General features: G+C 50.4%; 6 protein-coding genes across 6 annotated transcripts; 4 read left to right on the top strand and 2 right to left on the bottom strand.

Annotated features, from left to right (window-relative positions):
* Nucleotides 1-937: 937 nt before the first annotated feature.
* Nucleotides 938-5195, bottom strand: EI90DRAFT_2509592 (WD40-repeat-containing domain protein). Its single transcript, XM_039053157.1, has 7 exons — nucleotides 4909-5195; nucleotides 4427-4855; nucleotides 4228-4374; nucleotides 4015-4170; nucleotides 3935-3964; nucleotides 3390-3881; nucleotides 938-3333 (listed from the first exon to the last, which is right to left on the bottom strand). The coding sequence occupies exons 1-7, from the start codon at nucleotides 5053-5055 to the stop codon at nucleotides 1243-1245; spliced, it is 3492 nt and encodes a 1163-aa protein (XP_038910597.1). The 5' UTR covers nucleotides 5056-5195; the 3' UTR covers nucleotides 938-1242.
* Nucleotides 5196-5201: 6 nt separating this feature from the next.
* Nucleotides 5202-5942, top strand: EI90DRAFT_3079318 (uncharacterized protein; the record flags this gene model as incomplete). The annotated part of the gene is made up of 1 exon (XM_039061824.1): nucleotides 5202-5942. A coding segment is annotated over exon 1 (214 nt), but the record flags the coding sequence as incomplete, so codon positions are not given.
* A 1478-nt stretch (nucleotides 5943-7420) lies between these two features.
* EI90DRAFT_3079321 (uncharacterized protein) lies at nucleotides 7421-8522 on the top strand. The gene has a single exon (XM_039061825.1). It carries the CDS (start codon nucleotides 7649-7651, stop codon nucleotides 8036-8038), a length of 390 nt encoding a protein of 129 aa, XP_038910599.1. The 5' UTR covers nucleotides 7421-7648; the 3' UTR covers nucleotides 8039-8522.
* Nucleotides 8523-9366: 844 nt separating this feature from the next.
* Nucleotides 9367-13009, top strand: EI90DRAFT_2938589 (armadillo-type protein; the record flags this gene model as incomplete). The annotated part of the gene is made up of 13 exons (XM_039055201.1): nucleotides 9367-9446; nucleotides 9543-9646; nucleotides 9723-9781; nucleotides 9941-10138; nucleotides 10235-10630; nucleotides 10961-11048; nucleotides 11113-11264; nucleotides 11340-11667; nucleotides 11863-12150; nucleotides 12217-12340; nucleotides 12422-12572; nucleotides 12671-12777; nucleotides 12844-13009. The coding sequence occupies 13 exons, from the start codon at nucleotides 9367-9369 to the stop codon at nucleotides 13007-13009; spliced, it is 2241 nt and encodes a 746-aa protein (XP_038910600.1).
* A 1752-nt stretch (nucleotides 13010-14761) lies between these two features.
* On the top strand, nucleotides 14762-17316 carry EI90DRAFT_3079324 (uncharacterized protein). The gene is made up of 12 exons (XM_039061826.1): nucleotides 14762-14842; nucleotides 14894-15094; nucleotides 15149-15204; nucleotides 15261-15338; nucleotides 15391-15437; nucleotides 15497-15722; nucleotides 15776-15791; nucleotides 15845-15930; nucleotides 15987-16450; nucleotides 16502-16685; nucleotides 16738-16838; nucleotides 16903-17316. The coding sequence occupies exons 1-12, from the start codon at nucleotides 14821-14823 to the stop codon at nucleotides 17051-17053; spliced, it is 1632 nt and encodes a 543-aa protein (XP_038910601.1). The 5' UTR covers nucleotides 14762-14820; the 3' UTR covers nucleotides 17054-17316.
* Nucleotides 17317-17661: 345 nt separating this feature from the next.
* Nucleotides 17662-20301, bottom strand: EI90DRAFT_2977898 (DNA polymerase alpha/epsilon subunit B-domain-containing protein). Its single transcript, XM_039055923.1, has 8 exons — nucleotides 20181-20301; nucleotides 19897-20057; nucleotides 19613-19734; nucleotides 19198-19465; nucleotides 18873-19129; nucleotides 18549-18799; nucleotides 18211-18338; nucleotides 17662-18071 (listed from the first exon to the last, which is right to left on the bottom strand). Exons 1-8 carry the CDS (start codon nucleotides 20189-20191, stop codon nucleotides 17806-17808), a joined length of 1464 nt encoding a protein of 487 aa, XP_038910602.1. The 5' UTR covers nucleotides 20192-20301; the 3' UTR covers nucleotides 17662-17805.
* Between the last annotated feature and the right edge of the window lie 5 nt (nucleotides 20302-20306).

The raw sequence follows: 20306 nt of genomic DNA on the forward strand, positions 1-20306 counted from the left end.
GATTGATTCTGTAGCAGGATTAGATGTATTTCCGCGTAATTTCTAAGGACAATGCAGAGTGTAAATTATGACTTAACAAACACTTCGTTCATGACAGTCCCACCTTCTGGGAGAACCTCCCAAGATTGTTAGCTTTTTCCCTAAAGGCATAGCACACAGTATCAGGGGATTAGGGGGGAAAGGGTGTCTGCGCTTGTTGCTTTCTGTTTCAGTAATTCAGCAATTACCGAATGAATTGATTTAAGAAATCCATGCATGCCAAAATTTTACTGTTCATTTTCCAATTTTATTTCCTAAGTGCCAAGGATTGAAAGCAGACTCAATTCCAGGAGAAAAACCAAAAACCCTCTCATTTCCCCGTGAGTCTGAATATTTAAATTTGGCAACCACAATGGTCTTCTTTACTATGTACTCTACAGGTTGGTGGGCATAGAATTTACTACAACATGTTGTGTAAAAAATGAGAGTGTTGGTTTGTTTCAAAACAATTTGTATCCAGATAGTGATGACTTGTGCACATCATCATTCTTATTTGCATTGTGCAGTATCCTTGTGCTTCCTGAAGAAATGTCATTGCAGAAATATGAGCGATATAACATCCCACATGGTCTCATATTTCTGAGATATTTCTAACCTGTTGGGACAAAGATATTTCTTGAAAAACAGATCTTAGGATCACCATCAGAAATCTCTCAGAAACATGTGGTAACTAAGGTATTTCTGAAGTGAAAACCACAGCTTGGAATGCAGTGATTGGTTACATCCAGTCTTCAGACTCCTCCCTTGTAGATTCCTGAGTTCATCCCCAGTGACCCCATCCCATATTTGCACTGTCCCATCATGAGGCCAGCCTGGATCCATCAGATGAGGTGATGGGCTGGACCCAGCTGGTGTGCCCTTGAGTTCATCCCCAGTGATCCCATCCCAGATTTGCACTGTCCCATCATCAGATGCCAAGGCCAGCTGGATCCATCAGATGAGAAGGTGATGGACTGGTGTGCCCTCAGAGCACCTTGAATTCATCCCCAGTGACCCCATCCCAGATTCACATTGTCTGATCTCTGGAAGCCAAGGTCAGCCTGGATCCATCAGATGAGAAGGTGATGGACTGGACCCTTGGAGCACCTTGAGTTCATCCCCAGTGACCCCATCCCAGATTCACATTGTCTGATCTCTGGAAGCTGAGACCAGCCTGGATCCATCGGATGAGAAGGTGATGGACTGGACCGAGTCAGTGTGCCCTCAGAGCACCTTGAGTTCGTCCCCAGTGACCCCATCCCAGATTCGCACCGTCCGATCATTGGAAACTGAGACCAGCCTGGATCCATCGGATGAGAAGGTGATGGACCAGACCGAGTCAGTGTGCCCTTGGAGCACCTTGAGTTCGTCCCCAGTGACCCCATCCCAGATTCGCACTGTCTGATCATTGGAAGCTGAGGCCAGCCTGGATCCATCAGATGAGAAGGTGATGGACAGGACCCAGCCGGTGTGCCCTCGGAGCACCTTGAGTTCATCCCCAGTGACCCCATCCCAGATTCGCACCGTCTCATCAACGGAAGCCGACGCCAGCCTGGATCCATCAGATGAGAAGGTGATGGACTGGACCGAGCCGGTGTGCCCTCGGAGCACCTTGAGTTCATCCCCAGTGACCCCATCCCAGATTCGCACCGTCCGATCATCGGATGCCGATGCCAGCCTGGATCCATCGGATGAGAAGGTGATGGACAGGACCCGGTCGGTGTGCCCTCGGAGCACCTTGAGTTCATCCCCAGTGACCCCATCCCAGATTCGCACCGTCCAATCACCGGATGCCGACACCAGCCTGGATCCATCGGATGAGAAGGTGATGGACCGGACCCAGTCGGTGTGCCCTCGGAGCACCTTGAGTTCATCCCCAGTGACCCCATCCCAGATTCGCACCGTCTCATCAACGGAAGCCGACGCCAGCCTGGATCCATCAGATGAGAAGGTGATGGACAGGACCCAGTCGGTGTGCCCTCGGAGCACCTTGAGTTCATCCCCAGTGACCCCATCCCAGATTCGCACCGTCTCATCAACGGAAGCCGACGCCAGCCTGGATCCATCAGATGAGAAGGTGATGGACCGGACCGAGCCGGTGTGCCCTCGGAGCACCTTGAGTTCATCCCCAGTGACCCAATCCCAGATTCGCACCGTCTCATCAACGGAAGCCGACGCCAGCCTGGATCCATCAGATGAGAAGGTGATGGACCGGACCGAGCCGGTGTGCCCTCGGAGCACCTTGAGTTCATCCCCAGTGACCCAATCCCAGATTCGCACCGTCTCATCAACGGAAGCCGACGCCAGCCTGGATCCATCAGATGAGAAGGTGATGGACCGGACCGAGCCGGTGTGCCCTCGGAGCACCTTGAGTTCGTGCCCAGTGACCCCATCCCAGATTCGCACCGTCTCATCAACGGAAGCCGACACCAGCCTGGATCCATCAGATGAGAAGGTGATGGACTGGACCGAGCCGGTGTGCCCTCGGAGCACCTTGAGTTCGTGCCCAGTGACCCCATCCCAGATTCGCACCGTCCCGTCATCGGAAGCCGACGCCAGCCTGGATCCATCAGATGAGAAGGCGACGGACTGGACCGAGTCGGTGTGCCCTCGGAGCACCTTGAGTTCGTGCCCAGTGACCCCACTCCAGATTCGCACCGTCCGATCATCGGAAGCCGACGCCAGCCTGGATCCATCGGATGAGAAGGCGACGGACTGGACCGAGTCGGTGTGCCCTCGGAGCACCTTGAGTTCGTGCCCAGTGACCCCACTCCAGATTCGCACCGTCCGATCATCGGAAGCCGATGCCAGCCTGGATCCATCGGATGAGAACACGACGGACTGGACCGAGCCGGTGTGCCCTCGGAGCACCTTGAGTTCGTCCCCAGTGACTGCACTCCATATTCGTACCGTCTCGTCATCGGAAGCCGACGCCAGCCTGGAACCATTAAACGAGAACGCGATGGAAGTGACCGAGTCGGTGTGCCCTCGGAGCACCTTGAGTTCTTCCCCGGCGACTGCATCCCAGATTCGGACTGTCTTGTCCCCTGATGCCGAGGCTATCCTTGATCCATCAGACGAGAATGAAACCGAGGTCACCGAGTCGTCGTGTCCTCTGATGGTAAGGCAACCACCCTCTACAGAGCCGCTCCCTCGTATTGTTGGGTCGGGTAAATGAGACAGAGCTGAATGTACGATATGTCCAGCAGAAGCCGAAATGACTGTATAGTTTTGATAGGTGAAGCGACGACATGGTAATAGCAGTTGGAGCAAAGACTTTTTCAGATTTTGGTCCGGTAATTGGCGGCTCCCACTCTATGAATTGACATTATACACCTTAATGACTGGGCACTCAAACGCAAATCACATACCGCACACCACATAGTAACTTTATCTAATTCAACGAGAGCATTCCTTGTCGCCCCTAGTAAACTCAACACTTGCAACCATTTGATCATTGATTCAGCGAAGAACGTTATTAATTTGCTTAAGAACTCCGTTGAAGGATTTTCAATTTCCGCCACATGTAGAAGGCCATAGAGAGCTGCATATTGAACATCGGAGGAGATTTTCGACTGGATCTGAAGAGTAAGGTCTGGGATGTCGGAGTTCAGGACTAAAGGGTTTGACAGTTGTAGAATATTTTCCCCTGGCAAACGACAAAGGGTCTCGATGCAGTGTATAGCAATACGGGAATGAAGATCGTCCTTGTTCGTGATCCAATCCGGGACGCGTTGGGAATTGTCGCGGGTATCTAGGTCCTGCGCTGAGTAGGCAATTGTGCCAAGAAATGTCCCAATCGAGTGGGAAAGCCACCCGATCGGCTTTGTGAGATTTAAGGGTTGCCACCGAGGGCTAAAGGTCTGTTGTAGAATCAATGAGTCGAAAAATTGACGGGATGAAAAGGTTCACACACCCAAGCGGCACTTTGAAATGCCGCCATAATCTTCTACCAGATTAACCACTTCCCAATTGATTATACTATATAGGGCTTACCGTGTAGGGTGTCACATGAGCCGCTGCTCGCTCAGATATTCTCGTTCGAACAAGACGTGCTGTGTTACGAGCAACCGGGCCTCCGAAGATGTAGTGCCCATCTCCCGAGATCCCAAGGTGCTCTTGAAGGAGAGAACAGAACATCCAGCAGTTCTCCTACAGTGATCGTAGTCGTGAGCTTGCTTCATTGGCCTTATCGCGACGGAATCATACCGGCCAAATTTTATACTCTAGCAGTTCTTCGCAGATAACACGAAGATAATCACCAAAATCACCGAGGAAAGGCGTTCTTCTGAACGTTTGAATATTTTCCTGGCGCCCGTTTCCAACGAGTGCTTCCTTAGACGCCGAGAGCTGAGCCTGCGAGGCCGTCAGCGGCAAAGTCGGCAACAGATCGACAGGGACCACTCACCGTATCATTGGCACTCGTTTTCCCGAGTTTTAACACGAGTAAGCCGATACTTGAACCGGCTCTTCGATCAATCCGCAGCCATATGTCCTTTTTCTCTGGACGGCGCAATTGAAAGATGAGGAAGCGATGTAGAACCAGGTTCCGAGACTGAGAATAGCAGGATGTGCTGATAATCCTCGCCGCTTGAAGCCAGATGTGTTTGTCGATGACCTGATCGCAGAGATCCTTTAGGGAATATTTGGCTCCAGTGCTGCGAAACGAGAGAACCGATCCCTTCGAAAAAGTCGAAAATCCAGAGACAGTGGAGAAATTAGAAAAAGCAGTAAACGCAGAAGAAGTCCGCGCAAGAGGAGGGTGCAGGACGCTATCCTCAGTTGGCTCGATAGCATCTAGAACATTCAAGCCGAATTCCGTCTCAAAGAAACCCTCCTGGGGGACAATTCAGTCATCAAGTCGAATGCCAGGGTGCTACGTGTGCTCACAGAGTCATCGTTTTTGATATTTCCGTCTCCATGGGAGAAACCAGTGTTTGGTGGGAATGCCCCACTAGACGTGAGCGCATCGTGGTTGACTGGATGAGGAACTGAATCGAAATCCTCGTCCACCTCTTCGATACGTGAGAGGGACATCTGGCGACAATGGAACGCTAGAGCGGCGTTCCAACCTTCAGTTTGGTTTTGAAGCCTGCGCCGGACGTGCTAGGGAGTCGCAACGTGGAGACTACTCCGCATAAAGCAAGACGCAACAATACACCGCTTTTTGCCGTTGTCAAACGCTTCTGATTCTTTTTAATTTTGGTGATGACCTCCTGAACACGTTTACACAAGCTCTCTATGTAGTGCAGCAGCCTTGCATATGTTGTCCAAGAGCGAACATGAATTACTCCTTTTCGCGCCACTACAAACATCGATCTCCCATCAACACTCGTATCCTCACCCTCATGTTGCTCGCTTCCTCTACTCATTCATTTCTTAGACGCTTTGCCGAAGACTACGGTGTGTTATTACCCGAAACAAACTTCTTTGCACCGTCCAACTTCCAACACATATATATCACCAGTGCAGTCCTACGGTGGTATTCAGAAATAAATAAATAATTCATCTATCGTACCCCGGTACAACGTTTTGTCCAAAGTAAGGAACCAAGGGCCGCACAGTATGATACGGCGATTCACATAAGTAAAACACCACTCTGCCCCAAAGTACAAAACGTGGGTCAGTACTTGGGTATCCCGTCATAAATTACTCGGAGAAGAACATGCGACAACAACCTGGTACATCCTTAGTACGATACCTCGGGATCACAGGTAAATCATCAACCGATCGCGTCCGGGGAACCCGGTCAAATTTACTCAGGGGCCTCCGAGTTTTAAACAGCGCACACCTTCCAGGTGTTTTCCCTTAGAGTATCCCACCGTAAGATACTCCGGTCCTTGGGTTTCCTGATGTTTTTTTTTACCGTGATTTACTTCTCACTGTGACTATTTTTTAACGAAAAGCTGCCTAATAGTAAATACCAGGAAAATGGTTGTTTCGTTGACTGTACGCTTGCTTCCCACAGTGATTAAGACTGTTCACAGCCAAGCGGACCCGATTGACAGTGGCCAGGGACGTCTTTGAGCTCCTCTCTGCATAGGGGCGTCGGATCGACCCAGCATCCCCAAGCTAGGTCCGGTAGGAGCTGAAACCCGACAAATTGGCATTTTCCTCGTGACACCCTGGTCAGAAATAATAACCTAAAACACCCAAAACACAAGCACGCGACATTGCCGCCACTTCCGGTGCCTTACAAAACCTCAATCTCAACCCTAACGTCTTACTTGAAATCTTTTATTTTGATCTGAGTCACTTGTCCCGCCCGACTTTGCGGCTCACATCTATCGAGCGGACCCAGTGATCAAATTGCAAATATAAAAAAGAACGGGAAAAGAACGAACAATCGGATCCAGGTACCAGGCACTAGCTTGGTCTCTAGTGACTCAGTGAGGACACGCGCGCGGGCACACGAACGCTAATCATCAAGGATATCTTATTCATCGCACCCTCAATATCTCTGCTCGACTCGTCCTCGAGTCGCTCTCGGTGACCAGGCATTTGCGAGTGGTAACATCCCGTCATACTCAATCGTCACCGTCACCATCATTCTCACGGTGGCGCCGCTTGTCATCGTGTTGGTATAGACCCCTTCCTTCATCCCTCTCACCCTTGCCCCCGCTCCGACCCTGTTTCTGCCTGCCTCTAACTTTGCGCGGTGTCCACTTTATCAAGATCCTTTTCATCGCTCTGTCCAATCCCGAACGACGAAAGAACGACTTCCCTTTTCCCCTCTTTTTGCACACACCTTGACTCCACCGTGCGCTGGAGCCGACCGGAACCTATCACGCCTTCGTTCCGCAAAAAGCGTAACTACATACACGTAAAACGCACTTGGATTTTATCATCGCTTAATAGCGTCAGCGTCCTCACACACACAACCATATAAAACGTTCGACAACTCGCTTGCGGGGGAGGCGGGTTTGTGTCACTGCTCACACGCCGTGACTGTGTGAGCTTCTTCTTCCCTTGCTCTGACTTTGCTTTTTCTCTGTGACGTACTCCTAATCTTTGAACCGCGTTCAGTACAGTGTTTCTTTTTTGCGCCTGTTTGGGGGACTCGAACCGATTTGCTCTTGCTGCTTGCCTTGAGGTCGTCCTGATATCATCCACCTCCCTCTTTCCCAGCGCGCGTGCTCGCCTCAGCCTCTTGATCGACTCGTTCGGGCTAACGCGGTGATCTATTCGTCACCATTGTCATCACCATCAGCGCCCAACAACCCATTCATCCACTTTGTCAACACCAACAGCGTCCACTACCTACATTCCGCTACACCCTCTGCCCTTCCCTAATCTCTCATCGACACCGTTGGAATTCTCTTATGTTTATTACTTTGGAGGACTATCCTTGTCGGTCGATCAGCTCAAAACGTTGCAGTTTCTTTGAGTACAGTGAGTAGTGGGTTGTTCTGTTTTTGCTTTTCTATTTTCTATCCTTTCCCCTTCACTTGACTCCCCTCCTGCCTCCGCATGATACGTGCGCGCTTGGCCAGAGTGGACTGTTGAGGGTGGATACCTTTCGGTCACCCAGCGCCACCTCGCATTTCTGGCCCCATGGCGCAACTCCACCCACCGGTCATGCGAGTGCGCTCAATTTTTTTTGTTTTTGTCTTTGTAATTGAGTAATTGGATGCGTGATGATTGGCTGATGTATACTCTCCTTTCTTCTCTTCACATCTCCCTCGGTCTATGGACTCGGTTGGTTGATTGGTCATATTCGCTGATTGGGGCGTTTAATTCAACGCACCACACGATTTATTTCCATGCTTATGAAAACCTTAATCATTGGCTTTGCTTCCTGGACAACTCAATCGTTTCATTTCATTGGCTTAACCGATTGATCGCTTGGTTGAACCACACCCAACTCGATGCGTTGGTGGCATGTGGGGGGGTTGGTGTCTTCGTTTTTTTTCCGTGCAATGCGATTGGTCATGACGGCATGGACATTCTAACCCGGTTCCCGATGCGTCCTCTCTCTCCTTTTCGTTATCGCACCTCCGTTTGCTTTCTGACGCACTGACACCTCGTTGGGCTGAACCGGGGACTCGCAACCGCAATCTTTTGGGAATGACATTGGGGGGTTGTGATGCAAAAGTGGCCGCTCACGATCATCGATCGTATATTCCTTCGTCAGCGTTTCCGCCATCATCTTTGGGTGAAGGGGGGGAAGACCGGCCATTGTCTTTAATCCCCCCTGCATCATCGTTGCCGAAGAAGGGGCTGAAGGAGCGGCGGATGAAGGTGGCGAAATTCGGTGCGGTGTTGCAAAGTCCAGAACCTCTCGAAAGATCGATATCCTCTACAGTACCTCATAACCCTTCTACACCTGGCGGTGATGACGAAGATGCTACTTCATCCCTCATCGTGTCCAATTCGATTTCCACATTACCTAATTCGAGCATGATTAACTCGTTGAGTTCAATGCCGCTGACATCATCGCCTTCATCTTCGTTCAAGACTCCGTCGGCACCTTCGCCTGCACCCATGCCGACATCATCAACAACAACAACATCACCAGCGAAAGAAGATTCGCCGGCTTTATCTCTATCCGTCCGGCTTGAGCCTCTTGCAGCTGCCGCTGCCCCTTCAGATCTCGACGCCAACTCCAACATTTCCTCTGCTCCTGTCTCGGACGTGGCACTCCCTCAAGTCCCCAGTACTGCATTTGCCTCTGCCCCTGCTTCTGCCTCCTCCCTGTTACCATCACCCCATCAACATCACACACCCGCGCCACCGCCGCCACCGCCACCGCCACCACTACCACTCACAATACCTTTACCGCCTCCGCCAATAATCTTCCCTGTGCCGGGTGGCGGCGATTTCACGACACTGGTGGCACAGGTACAGGAGGACGTGACGTCCCCTGGCGCGATCCAGTGTTTTGTCTCACCCCCATTGCCTAGCTCCAACACACCGACCCCAGCATCCAGTGTAATGACTCATGCAACGCATTTTTACGTCTCACCTTCATCCACGTCTTCCACGACGGCCACGCACTTTTATGCATCACCCACATCATCTAGGTCTTCTTCAATGCCTGGGTCCCCTTCTACGTATACGTCTGCATCTACTTCTATGGTTTCGTGCACGACGTCCCCCACGTGTCCGCCATCACCATGTGCAACTTTGGTGAGCAGTATGCATGGATCGAGTTCGACGAGCGCGGGAGGAGGGAGTGGGTCAATGAGACCTTGTTTGACGCTTAATTTGGATGCGCTGGGTACGCCTATTCCGAGTCCGGCGGATGAAAGGGGGGAGTACATAAGTGCGGAGGCATTGAGGAATTGGAATGAGGGTGGAGGGAGTTACGAGTCGGGTCTGGGAGGGGAAGGAGAGCAAGGGATCGATATGTTTTTTGAGGAGGGTGAGGAGTTGGGCCCATTAGAGAAGATTTATTTGTTTTCGAGAAGTAGGGCCGTTTTCCATCGGTGAGTTTCTTTTTCTACGTCTGTTGGCGGCGTTTTCGTTATTCCGGTTTTGCTCACGTCGGCGTTGGCGTGTGTGCCTCCTTGTGTTCCGTGTAGGGTGTATATTTCGCGGACGTTGGCGAAATTCTTGCCTTTGATTACGCCGCATGAGGCGGTGGAGTATGTACTGCCTCTTTTGAATGGTTTGGGAACCGATCAAGGTGGGTGCTATGTTCTCTATTTTCCTTCTGTTGTGCTTTGAACTGACATCTACTCCTAAATTGTTTATTTTTTCAGATGATTCGGTCAGGGAGGCCTTTGTGTCGGAGCTGGTACCCATTATGTGGTGGTTCTTTGTTGTGAGTAGCTCCTGCTGCTTTTGGCACTCTCGTCCTCCGATTGCGTTCTGCCTCCAACCATGTCTGACCGATGATATCCACTCGTGGATGGTACTTCTTGGGTTGTTGACAATTTAGAACTGCGAGGTCATTGATTCGGAAGACGTCCAAGATGAGGAACAAGCGGGCGTAACCAATGCAGATCCCTCCGCCTCCAGTTCTGACGACACCCCTTCACCCCGACCGAAACTCCACGTACAAACGTTCACGCCACTCCTTGGATCCCTTCTTCTCAGTGTAAATCCTTCCATAGGTGACGCCGCAAGATGGGGTATCGTCGAACTTCTTGCCCGCCTGCGTGAATCGCCCGAAGCTGTCACAGATGCGAGAAGTCGCGCTTTAAGCAGTACGTTTCACAGTTTTGCGAGCAGTAGTTCTGCGGGGAGTGGTGGGTGGAGTGTCGTGAAAGAGCTAGAAGCTGGACCGGTCAGCTGGGGTGGTATGCCTAGTTCGAAGGAGAGGCGGATCATTGAGAGGGAGCTTGTGTTCGGGGTAGTGATCGGGATGGCAAGGCTCGACTGGGAGCATGATCAAGGGGAGTTTGGGGGCGAGGCAGGTCCAGTCGCCGGCGAAGGCAGAGATGGGGATGACGACGAAACAGAGAGATGGAGCTCAACATGGGGATCTGCGGCGGGGAGTGTTGCAGATCTTCCACCGATTGCTTCGGAGGGTCAGGACAACACCCTTGGTCATTCCGGAGCAGCGGAATCATCTCCTTCTGCTCTGTCGGCGGTATCTTGGACCACGGTTGAATCTACCCCTTCGCTCTCTCTATCGGTACAGACAGCTCCTTCCTCTGATGATATAGTGTCACCCGGTCCATTCTCTTCGTCCGATGGTGTGGGGTTAGGGGGTGAGGCTAAAGCGTTGGTCAGTGGGGAAGATTTCAGTGGTGCTGCCTCTTCGATGGGATTCCTTTCCTTGACACTCCCCTCATTTTCGTCTTTGCGGTCTACCGTGTCGCTAGAAGACGGCCAACAATCGAGTGGGGCCATTGGACGTATGCATCAAAGACAACAACTTCCATGTCCTCAATCCCCAGCAACATCCTCGTTGACATTGAACGCTAACCGTCCTCCATCACCGGACAGCAATGCAGGAGCCCCCACGGCTCCGACGACTGTGAACAGGAATGAGGTTCCGTATGATCCCGAGGATGACCAAGCAGAAGAAGCGGCAGTTGGGCGCGTTGCAAGCATGAGTCTAATTGCTGCTGTCACCGCTAGTGGTAGGACATTCTCCCGTGTTAATTTTTGGGTCATCGATGCTGATTCCCTATGACGTGACAGTAGGCCCATTGAACGACGATGTTACGCCTGCGTTCCTTGAGGAGGTGGAACGTGTCGGGAGTGACCCAGTACACTGGGTACGAAGGGAAGCAGCTTATGCTCTGGGTGCTTTGGCCAAAGTCATTTCGGATGAGGAAGTCATCCATTCATTGGTGAGCCTGTCCTTCAACACCGAAAAATTAGACCGCGAACTGACACGGAATATTTTCGGTCCGGGGGGGTCATAGTTTCCTCTCTACAATTCTTTCATCTCTGATCGCAAGTGGCGCGTTCGTTACTCAGCTCTATTTGCCCTTCCCGGACTCCTATCCCGCCTTGCCATTACCGAGAGAAGATCGTATGCCATTTCCCAGCTTACGACTTTGACACACGATGTTTCTCGATCCGTTCGGTTAGGGACGCTCGAGATTCTCGGGGAGGTCATACATACGTTTTGCGATGATCAAGATGGGCTTCCTAGCGAGCTGATTGATCTCTTCATGGGGAAGGTCAAGGCTATTGGTGCTGCCCCCAATGTTGGCGGTTCGACGACAGGGATGAGGAGACCCCCTTTTCGTCATATGGATACGATCACTCCATCGTCGTTTCAACAGATGAGCAACTCTGGCTTAAGGTCTGCTCCATTTCTCGGTGCAGACCTCCAGACACCAGATAGAGGGGATGGTGGTGGAGAAGAATCGTCGGATGCCGAGCCGGATTTTCCTAACGATACTGATGGTGAGGGAGATGAAGAAATGATGGGGATACCAGCTCGGGGGGAGGGGACACATTTCGAGAAGAATCTTATACGCGCGTTTAGTTTCCCTGCTGTTGCGCTTACGTTGGGAAGAGATCGGTGGGGGGAGTTGAAGGCATTTTATGCTCAGCTTGCTGGCGCCGCACAAACGGGAACCGATAAGCCGAGTGCGGGAAGTGTGAACGCAAAAGTCCGGAAGACCCTTGCGGCGTCGATTGGAGAGATGGCGAAAATCGTGGGTTCCAAAGCCGCTGTGGAGGATTTGGTGCCTGTGCTTTACGGCCTCCTTCGGCATGGGAGCGGTAATAACCCTGGAATGGGTGGCATAACGGAAGGCAGCTCGGGATGGACTGAGAGGGAGGAAGAAGAGGAGATTAAGATCAAGGCGATCGAGTCCCTCGATGTCTTTTTGGAGGCGATCGACGAAACTGAGCGGGGGCCCATTGGCAGGGAGTTGGAGCGGATGTGGGCGGGCGAGGATTTCGATCGAATGTCTCAGCAGGGGCGCAGGACTGGAGGGGAAGGGGGTTTACCGCTAGCACCGTCGTCGTCCTCTAAAAGCAGAGGGGAAAGTGGGTTTGGGTGGAGGGTAAGGGATGCGTTCTCGAGGAAATTGGGTGTCTTGAGTGGGATTTTGAGGAAGGAGGGCAATGTGGTGAGGAGCCTTGTCATGAAGGCTCTTGTGGATCCCGTGGCTGCTATACGGGAGAGTGCCGTTGATTTTGTGAGAGGATATTTTGTAACTTTGGGGTTGGATTTACTGACGAGGCCTTCCGTTTTCTCGCTTTATATTCCTTGACTTTTCCCCGTTTGTGGGTTCAGTTGCCAACATGCATTCAAAACCTAGGTGTTTCCACGGTTGCGGCCAAGCGGCTTCGGGCAGATGTCGAGTCGTTCGCGATTGCAGATACCTCGAAACGAAGAACGACGTGAGTATGGGTGTCAACGTACTTGCACTTCGTCTGATCTGGCGACATCGAATCCCCTTACATTAGATTCGTTTATTGCATTCAAGCGCTCGCGTTGTCGCAGGCACTGGGGCCTCTGGAGATATCGAAAGGATCGTTTTGGAAAGTCCTTAGAGGCTTGGCTCAAGATCCAGTTATCGATGTGCGGATCGCAGTGTCCAGGCTCGTTAGCCTTGTGTGCTGTGAGTTATAGACATGGGCTTTGGGTAGTTTATGCTGACGCTGCATTTTCTCGTTCCAACACAAGACAAGCACTTTACCCACGGTTATCCGCCTACCATCTCGTATCTCATCCGTTTACTTGGTTCCGATTCATCAGAGGAAGTTCGTTCCTTTGTTTATTGTCTCAATTTCCCACCATCCACCAAGTCCCCACACACATTTTCTTCATCATCTCCACCAACGCTGTCCTTGTCGTCAAGCAATATCCAACCCCCGGAAACCTTCCTCTCGCCCCCACCGATCATCAATCCTGTTCCGGCAGCGCCCTCGACTCCTTTCGCCACATTCTCGAAACCGCCCTTCTTTACCCCCGATGTGGAGCTGACGCCTCGATTGGAAATTCCTCGTGCTACTGAAGCTGAGGTGGACTATATTACTGCTGTGGCGGTGTCCCTCGACCAGAAGCAGAGTGCCCTAGTTAACGGCCCGGCATTAACGAGACCACCTGCCAAACTAGAGGAAGACCAACTGCCTCCACCTCCATTGTCATCGCCAGAAGAGACGACGTTGGGAGTAGAAGTCGTGAAAGTGGGTTCAGCAGATAATCCCCTCTCACGTTCGAGTTGGCTCTCGTCTCCGCCTCCACCCTCGGCGGTAGAGACCGTTCAAGTTAGTCAAGTTAGTAACGGTGAACCACCCTCTCGTACAAGATCAGAACGGCCGCGATTCGTTAGGGCAAAGACTACCCCTTCTTAATATGAGCCGGCTCATACGATCGTTGTCGGAGTCGTAGTTGCTGCAATGCTGACATCAACCTCCTCCACTCTCTCTTTCCTTTCTATTTTGAACCCTTATATTTTATTGTTCATTCTTCGTTAACAACAATTTAACATATATTGATCCCAACACGACACGTAGGAAAGAGCCAAGCGCGCGCGTACTGTTCCCATTACAAAAAGCAGCATTTTTACGTGTATCGCACAACACCAAATATCTCCCCCCATGCAGCGGCGATCCCAACCACCGGATTTGTGGTCATTCAAATGAATGGATGGAGGGATCATCATCAATTCATTTATTTGAATGAGGCGTCCCTGTTGCCTTCAATTGTCGGTGATTTATCTATCAGCCCGTACTAGAAGCATGTAGCCCAGTTCCAGGATAGAGAACTAATAATGTTGCCTAGAAGCGCATAGCTTGAGGTAATATACATTATAAAGACAACAATCATGAAAGAATATATGACAAGCTGTCTTGTTACCCCGTTGGTGGTGGTAGTGCTACTCTACAGACCAAGGGGAATCAAGCTATATATATGCAAGAATTCAATTCAAATGAATCGAACGAAAAAAAAGGCTTGTGGCTGTGTCGCCATGAAGGAAGTCACATGATAATATCCGTTGCAAGCAAGGTAAAGTGGGGTCGATACTCCGTTTCTGTCAACGCGGCGTTCGATGGCCAGTTCGCTTCCGCTTGGATCGGGCTTGTGATGCTAATCTTGGAAGGGGGACACCCGTGGTTCAGGGTATTTCATTTTTCGCTGCTTGCCCCTTGACAACGGTCATCAGAGTCCTCTTTGGGGGCTCGACGTGTGGGATATGTAATGAGCGCTTCTGATTTTGGGGTGAATGGGGTTCGCTGGTTGTTTTTGGGCGCCTGTTTTTACAAAACTTCTTTTCCCAGCTGAGAGAGTGATTAGGTCTACCCCTCCGACAATGGCAGACGAAAGTGGTTAGCGTTTCTTTCTTTGCTAAAGCGTTGCATTTTTGATCTACTTCTGTAGCAGCCAGTAATGGGCAGAATAGTCTATCAACTCCCAGAAGGTCCGACATCTACCTACAAATGCCAACACCTCATACCAGTGGTGAGCATGATGAACTCGCCACCGCTGCACTTCCATTCACCCGTCGTCTAGGATTTCCTGTGGAGATAGATGATATGGAAAAGACTCATGAGAGTGACCTCCGCCCGTCTCAAAATGGCATCCACGAGAACTCCCCTGAAACATTGGGGCTATCCAAGTTGCATTGGTGGACAACAATCCCATTGGGCCTTGTCTTCATTTTTATCGCTGCCGGATCGGAAGTTGTATTAGAGCGCACGCGCCACGGGTTAGGTAGAAACCACCGACTCTGGTGTATGAACAGTCAGGCTCATTCCTCCTCGCTAGGATTTGATATCTATCTTACCGACACCGAACTCTCTCGCGGTAGACAGTTCCTGAAGGTATGGCTTTCCTACTTTATGACCGTATGCGTGGCGACTGAAAAGCGGTTCCTCAGTCATTTCTGCCATCTATTCTTTTCACTCCCTTATTCCTCTGGTTCACAACATCCTATGGTGCTATCAGGCTGCTCAAAGTATTCTTAATCACTCTTAGTTGTTCAATAACGCTAATGTACACAACGATAGCCCTACATTGGTACTGAGAAAGATCGGGACGAGTACGAAAAGAACAGGTATGACTCAAAATCCGATGTGCCTATTACTTGTTCGCAATTCATACTTGTCCTCGTAGTCCGGGCTCGGCTGTGCTTCTAAGTTTCAGAAAGCACCATTGGGTGGTCTTCATACTCTCTTGCATCGCAATCAGCGGTGGCATTTTCCATTCCCTGGCTGGATCATATTTCCAGATTATTCCGACGTCCCACCAGCAGGCAGCGAGAGTGCGTATCGCAGGTAAAACGGCTCAGGGCTATGACAATCTTACAAACTCATACATCCCGTTCGTGGATGCGGCAGGGGTGCGTAATTCTGTGGGGTAAATTCACCAATGACAATTGATCCTACGTTCCAGTTTGTGGGCACCGTTCGTTAGTCAGGATCAATAAAGAGTCCGTCAACAGGTACTGAGTCATCTCTCCAGGCCAGATCGGTGCTCTGTATTCTCCATTTATCTTTGATGACACCACTGGCAAAACTGGGAATTTCTGGGTGGTGCCAAGCCTTACTGTGGGTAATCATGATGGGCTCATCACTGTGCCGCCTTTGATCATTATTGCCTTCAGCCCACTGATTCAAGTGCATCTGCCCAAGGTGGAAACGTGAGCATCACATTCAAGGGATTGTCGGTGCAAGCCAAATGTGCTCCGGTTCCATCACCAGTAATCTCGGGTCCGGACAGCGCCAAATTGTACCACATATCGGGATCTCTTCCCCATAACTGCTCCGCCACTTCCTATGCCAGCCCCGATGGCACAACATGGTACAGCTGGATGGTTGACGCCCCTATTGGATGTGTGCGAGGCATCGACCCTGGTAACAACTACACACTCCCAAGTGACCCGGTGTATTTCTCTCCCGTGGCATTCTCTTTCTTCAAAAACATATCGAGCTACTCGATGGTCTTCTGCTACAGCATGATAGAGGAGCACGATGTCAGCGTTAAACTCGCGCTCAATGATGACATCCCATCCATTTACGATGTCGTGGATCTAGGTAACGTCTCATTCCTCAGTTGGGGTCCCAGCGGGTAAGGTGTTCGAGCAAGCGTATTCGCACTCATACTGACATGCAGTTCCAGGACGGGCTGGACAAATCCTGATCCCCGGGTAGAAGGCATCAAAGACGCGATCCGCTTTGCCTTGGCCGATTCCATTGTGAAGCACGTGGGTTTGGACGAGGTTGGGGGTGGAATGAACACATCAGAACAGGACAGGATTCTCAGGGATGGGGCCTCTGTGGTTGGATATGCCGAGGATGCCATTGTAAGTGATGCGAAATGTACAATGTCTACTTCCTCTAATGTTTTCATTACAGATATTATTTCAAGCAACCGTCGCCCCTTCTACGCTTGTCGTTGGGCCGCCGTACTTAGAGACTGCCACACAATACGTGCAGACATTCGGCCTGGTTGCCATGTGCGTGTTCATTTCATGAATCTTATCACCAGCAATGCCTCACGCTTTTGGAACTTTGCCTCAGCGCTCCTGTGGCCCATGTGATGACTGCCATGTGTGCAATCGTTGGACTCATGCTTATCGCGCTCTTCATACATCATTACATATGGCGCGAGGGATCATTGACCAGTGCCGCACCTTCAGCGAGTACGACGGCTCCAGCGCTGGCTTCATGAATCAATGCTCCCAGCTACACGGGATTGTTGGAATGTCGATGCTTCACCAGTGGAAATATGCGGCAAGCATGCAGTTAATCGTTCTAGTACAGAACATATCGCAATGGTGTTAATTTTTCTCCCGAGTATTACGTTGCTTACAAGGTCTGCATGCTCTTAAATTATTTCTCCTTTTCTGTCAACTACAGTCATGGCATAATGCCGAAATGCATGTCGGAAATTTACCCAGATTGTGTAAAACAGAGAAATGTGATTGCAATGCTTCCTCTATTTTTTTGGTGCAACCCTCAGTTCAGCCTTAAGGATTACCCGGGGGTTTGTAGCTGTTGATGTGTATATCAACTTCGGGGTAGCTGTAAAGGCACTTCAGTCTTTTGCTTCTACCACATCTAATTTAAAACATATTTCTCAAACGTCTTTGAGGCAAGAGACGAACAGGAGGACAGAACGGCACCGCTCAGAGTCGCATGTCAAGTCTCGTCCGATGGCAAGGTTCCGGCTTCAGAAGTTGCCAGGCTGGGGCATGGGTTGCATGACATCCCGCTGAAGGCCCGCTGATTAGTTTACCAAGGAATATGTCCGGCCCACAAGTACGGAATCGCCTACCACACAAAGTCTGAACACATAGGAATAAATGGTATAGCTATAGGGAAGAATACATCTACATCCCATGATTATAATGCCGGCTCTAAACCGTCCCCAACCGGCATATCAGGTACTATACTTGAAGAATAACTTCACAAATCCTCAATTCACCCACTCGCCCATCCATGCTCAATCGCAAAACTAATGCTCCTCACCTCCAACGTCCTCGTATTCACATATACCATATCACCGGTTTCGGCAAAGGATGGCACCAAGATCACCCTGGTCTTAATCTCACTCTGTTCCTCTCCTCTACCATCCTCATCTCTTCGGAGTACCAGCTCAGTCTCGAGTTGAGGTTGGTTCCCGATTGCGTATATACTTGGTGACTGAGTCACAATGAATGGGTCGTCGTTGAAGAACGGATAACACCCTAATTGAAAAAGTGATACACAGCAAATGATGAGCGAAACGAGGTCTCGGAGTAAAGAACAAAACAATGACAAAGTGGCCCCTTCTCTGGCTCTTAATGCCGGAGAGAGGTGTGTCTGACAAGAATGGCGTATACTCACACAAGGTATCCGGACATGTCGGAGCGATATGGCGCCACCGTAAAGTGTCCCTCGCGACAGCTAGCCGATCCGTTGTCTCAACATACTTGAAGATGTCGTCAATTGGCTGCCCTGCCGTAGCCAACATTCTGAAAGATTTGGGTTTTCCGGCAGAAGGGAGGAATGAAAAAAGGAGATCCATCAGTAAACCAAGCCATTGCGAGACTCAGAGTCCTAACGAGCCCTGAAAGCCCAATAGAAGCTGACGCCAAATCTTCACAGTGGAGTCAGCTTCCCGCTCCTCAAGAACGAAACGGGGCATAGAACTGCAGCGGGTCACTAAAAAAGTATATCCCTACCCAGCATCACCGAAATCCAACCAAGTAGGATTACTCTCTGTCCGAAATACCCTCGACTCTTTCGCCGCCTCTGGTGCACCACCAAAACCAAACATCGATCTCGGCATGGGTTGTTGCGGTAATATGGCCCCTGCTGGATCTGTCGCACCAGGGAGGATATGAATGGGGAGGGAATAGGATAGTTCGCGAAGGGCTGCATTAAGTCGATGAAGGGGTGCTGGGTCCCATGCTGTTGCCGTGCTGTATCGTTTCTTCAGACGAAAGAGTAAGAAAAAGGAATGGTATTCAGAGTCGAAAGAGTACTTTCAAAAACAATAAACTCACTGAAGCTTTCGGGTCGTCTTGACTCTTTTTTGGTACGTCGATCGAATTCCCCAATATTATCAGGGCACGGCACTGTCTGCTCAAACCTTGTTCTTCTTCACCCCCCATTTCGCCTTGTAAATATTCGATGAGCAGTTGCAATCGAATATCGGACGCCTCTTCTTGGCCCGGAGGTATATCGTTCGAGTTCAAACGAAGTCCAGAAACGAGGGCCACCCATTCGGGTTTCTGATCCCCGTTTTCCGTCCGAGAGTCTTCTGGATGTAATATCCAATACGGTGAAAATTATTACCATCGATTTCCATCAGCAATACATCCAGCGTACCGTCGACTTGCATCGCATCTTCGCTTCTATCTAACCCCCTTCCAACTCTTTGCGGTGCCATCCCAGCAAAACAAACATCCACGACACGAAACGTTCCGCCCGCCATTTCAACACCCAACGCAGCCATAATAACCCCAGTGACGATTCGCAATTTTGATGGTTGAATGACATCGCCTTCAAGCTGAATGCGGCCGGATGCGTCTTCGAGCATGATACGATCATGGGGGGAGGCATACTTTTCGAAGGTCGTTGGGGCTTGGAGCCAGTGCTAGAGCAGCCAGGCAGGAATTGGGGATAAGAGTAAAAATGGCAAATGTCGCGCACCATGGGGATGGAGATTAGATTGAGATGATGAGATGAAAGATGAGATGAGATAAAAATGCCATGAAGGATGATGAAACGGGAAGCGGCTGACCTCCTTTGCAATGTCCGCGAGGACATTCGGCTTGAGTGGCATATCCATATATATGGTACCTACGATGTAACATAAATCTCCCTTCACCACATCCAATATCTTCGGAACATGAGCGGGATTCCCTGATCGATGCCATTTTTAGGCCAAAAAGAACAGCCTTTCAGCTTTCAGCAAAACGAACGCATGAAAAAAGGAGCAATCACGAATGCACATGGTGGAAGAAAAGAATTGTCGCAAAACGCGTCACGGAAGAGAAGATAACGAGCAAGAAGGGGAAGACGTACCTGCCACATCACTCCATTTTCTTCGCGCACGTTTTAATACTATTTCTCGAAGTCGTTCCAGTCTTAGGTAGTAAATGTTCGCGTATTGATGGCGGTACGACTTGGCATTCTCGCCAACAAGGCGGAATGCATCGCGTAACTTTTCAGGTAAACACGTTGATCTAATCGCCACCAACCGGAAAAGAAGAAAATGACGCAAGCCAGTTGGGGTACCGTTCAGTTCAGCTTGCCACCTCTGCAAACTCATGACCGGTTTAGCGAAGAAGAAGAGATAAATCGCTCACTCAGTTGTCATCGTATCCAATCTATATGTATGACGAAAACCGCCCTGAAGTAGCTCAACTGTTCAGAACGATTGGCCCTTTCCACTTCGCGCTTCTGTAACGCCCTTCCCCCGCGTATATGTGCAG

The sequence above is a fragment of the Cantharellus anzutake genome (assembly GCF_015039405.1).
Source record: "Cantharellus anzutake strain C23 chromosome Unknown EI90scaffold_79, whole genome shotgun sequence".
In the NCBI taxonomy this organism is placed as follows: Eukaryota; Fungi; Basidiomycota; class Agaricomycetes; order Cantharellales; family Hydnaceae; genus Cantharellus; species Cantharellus anzutake.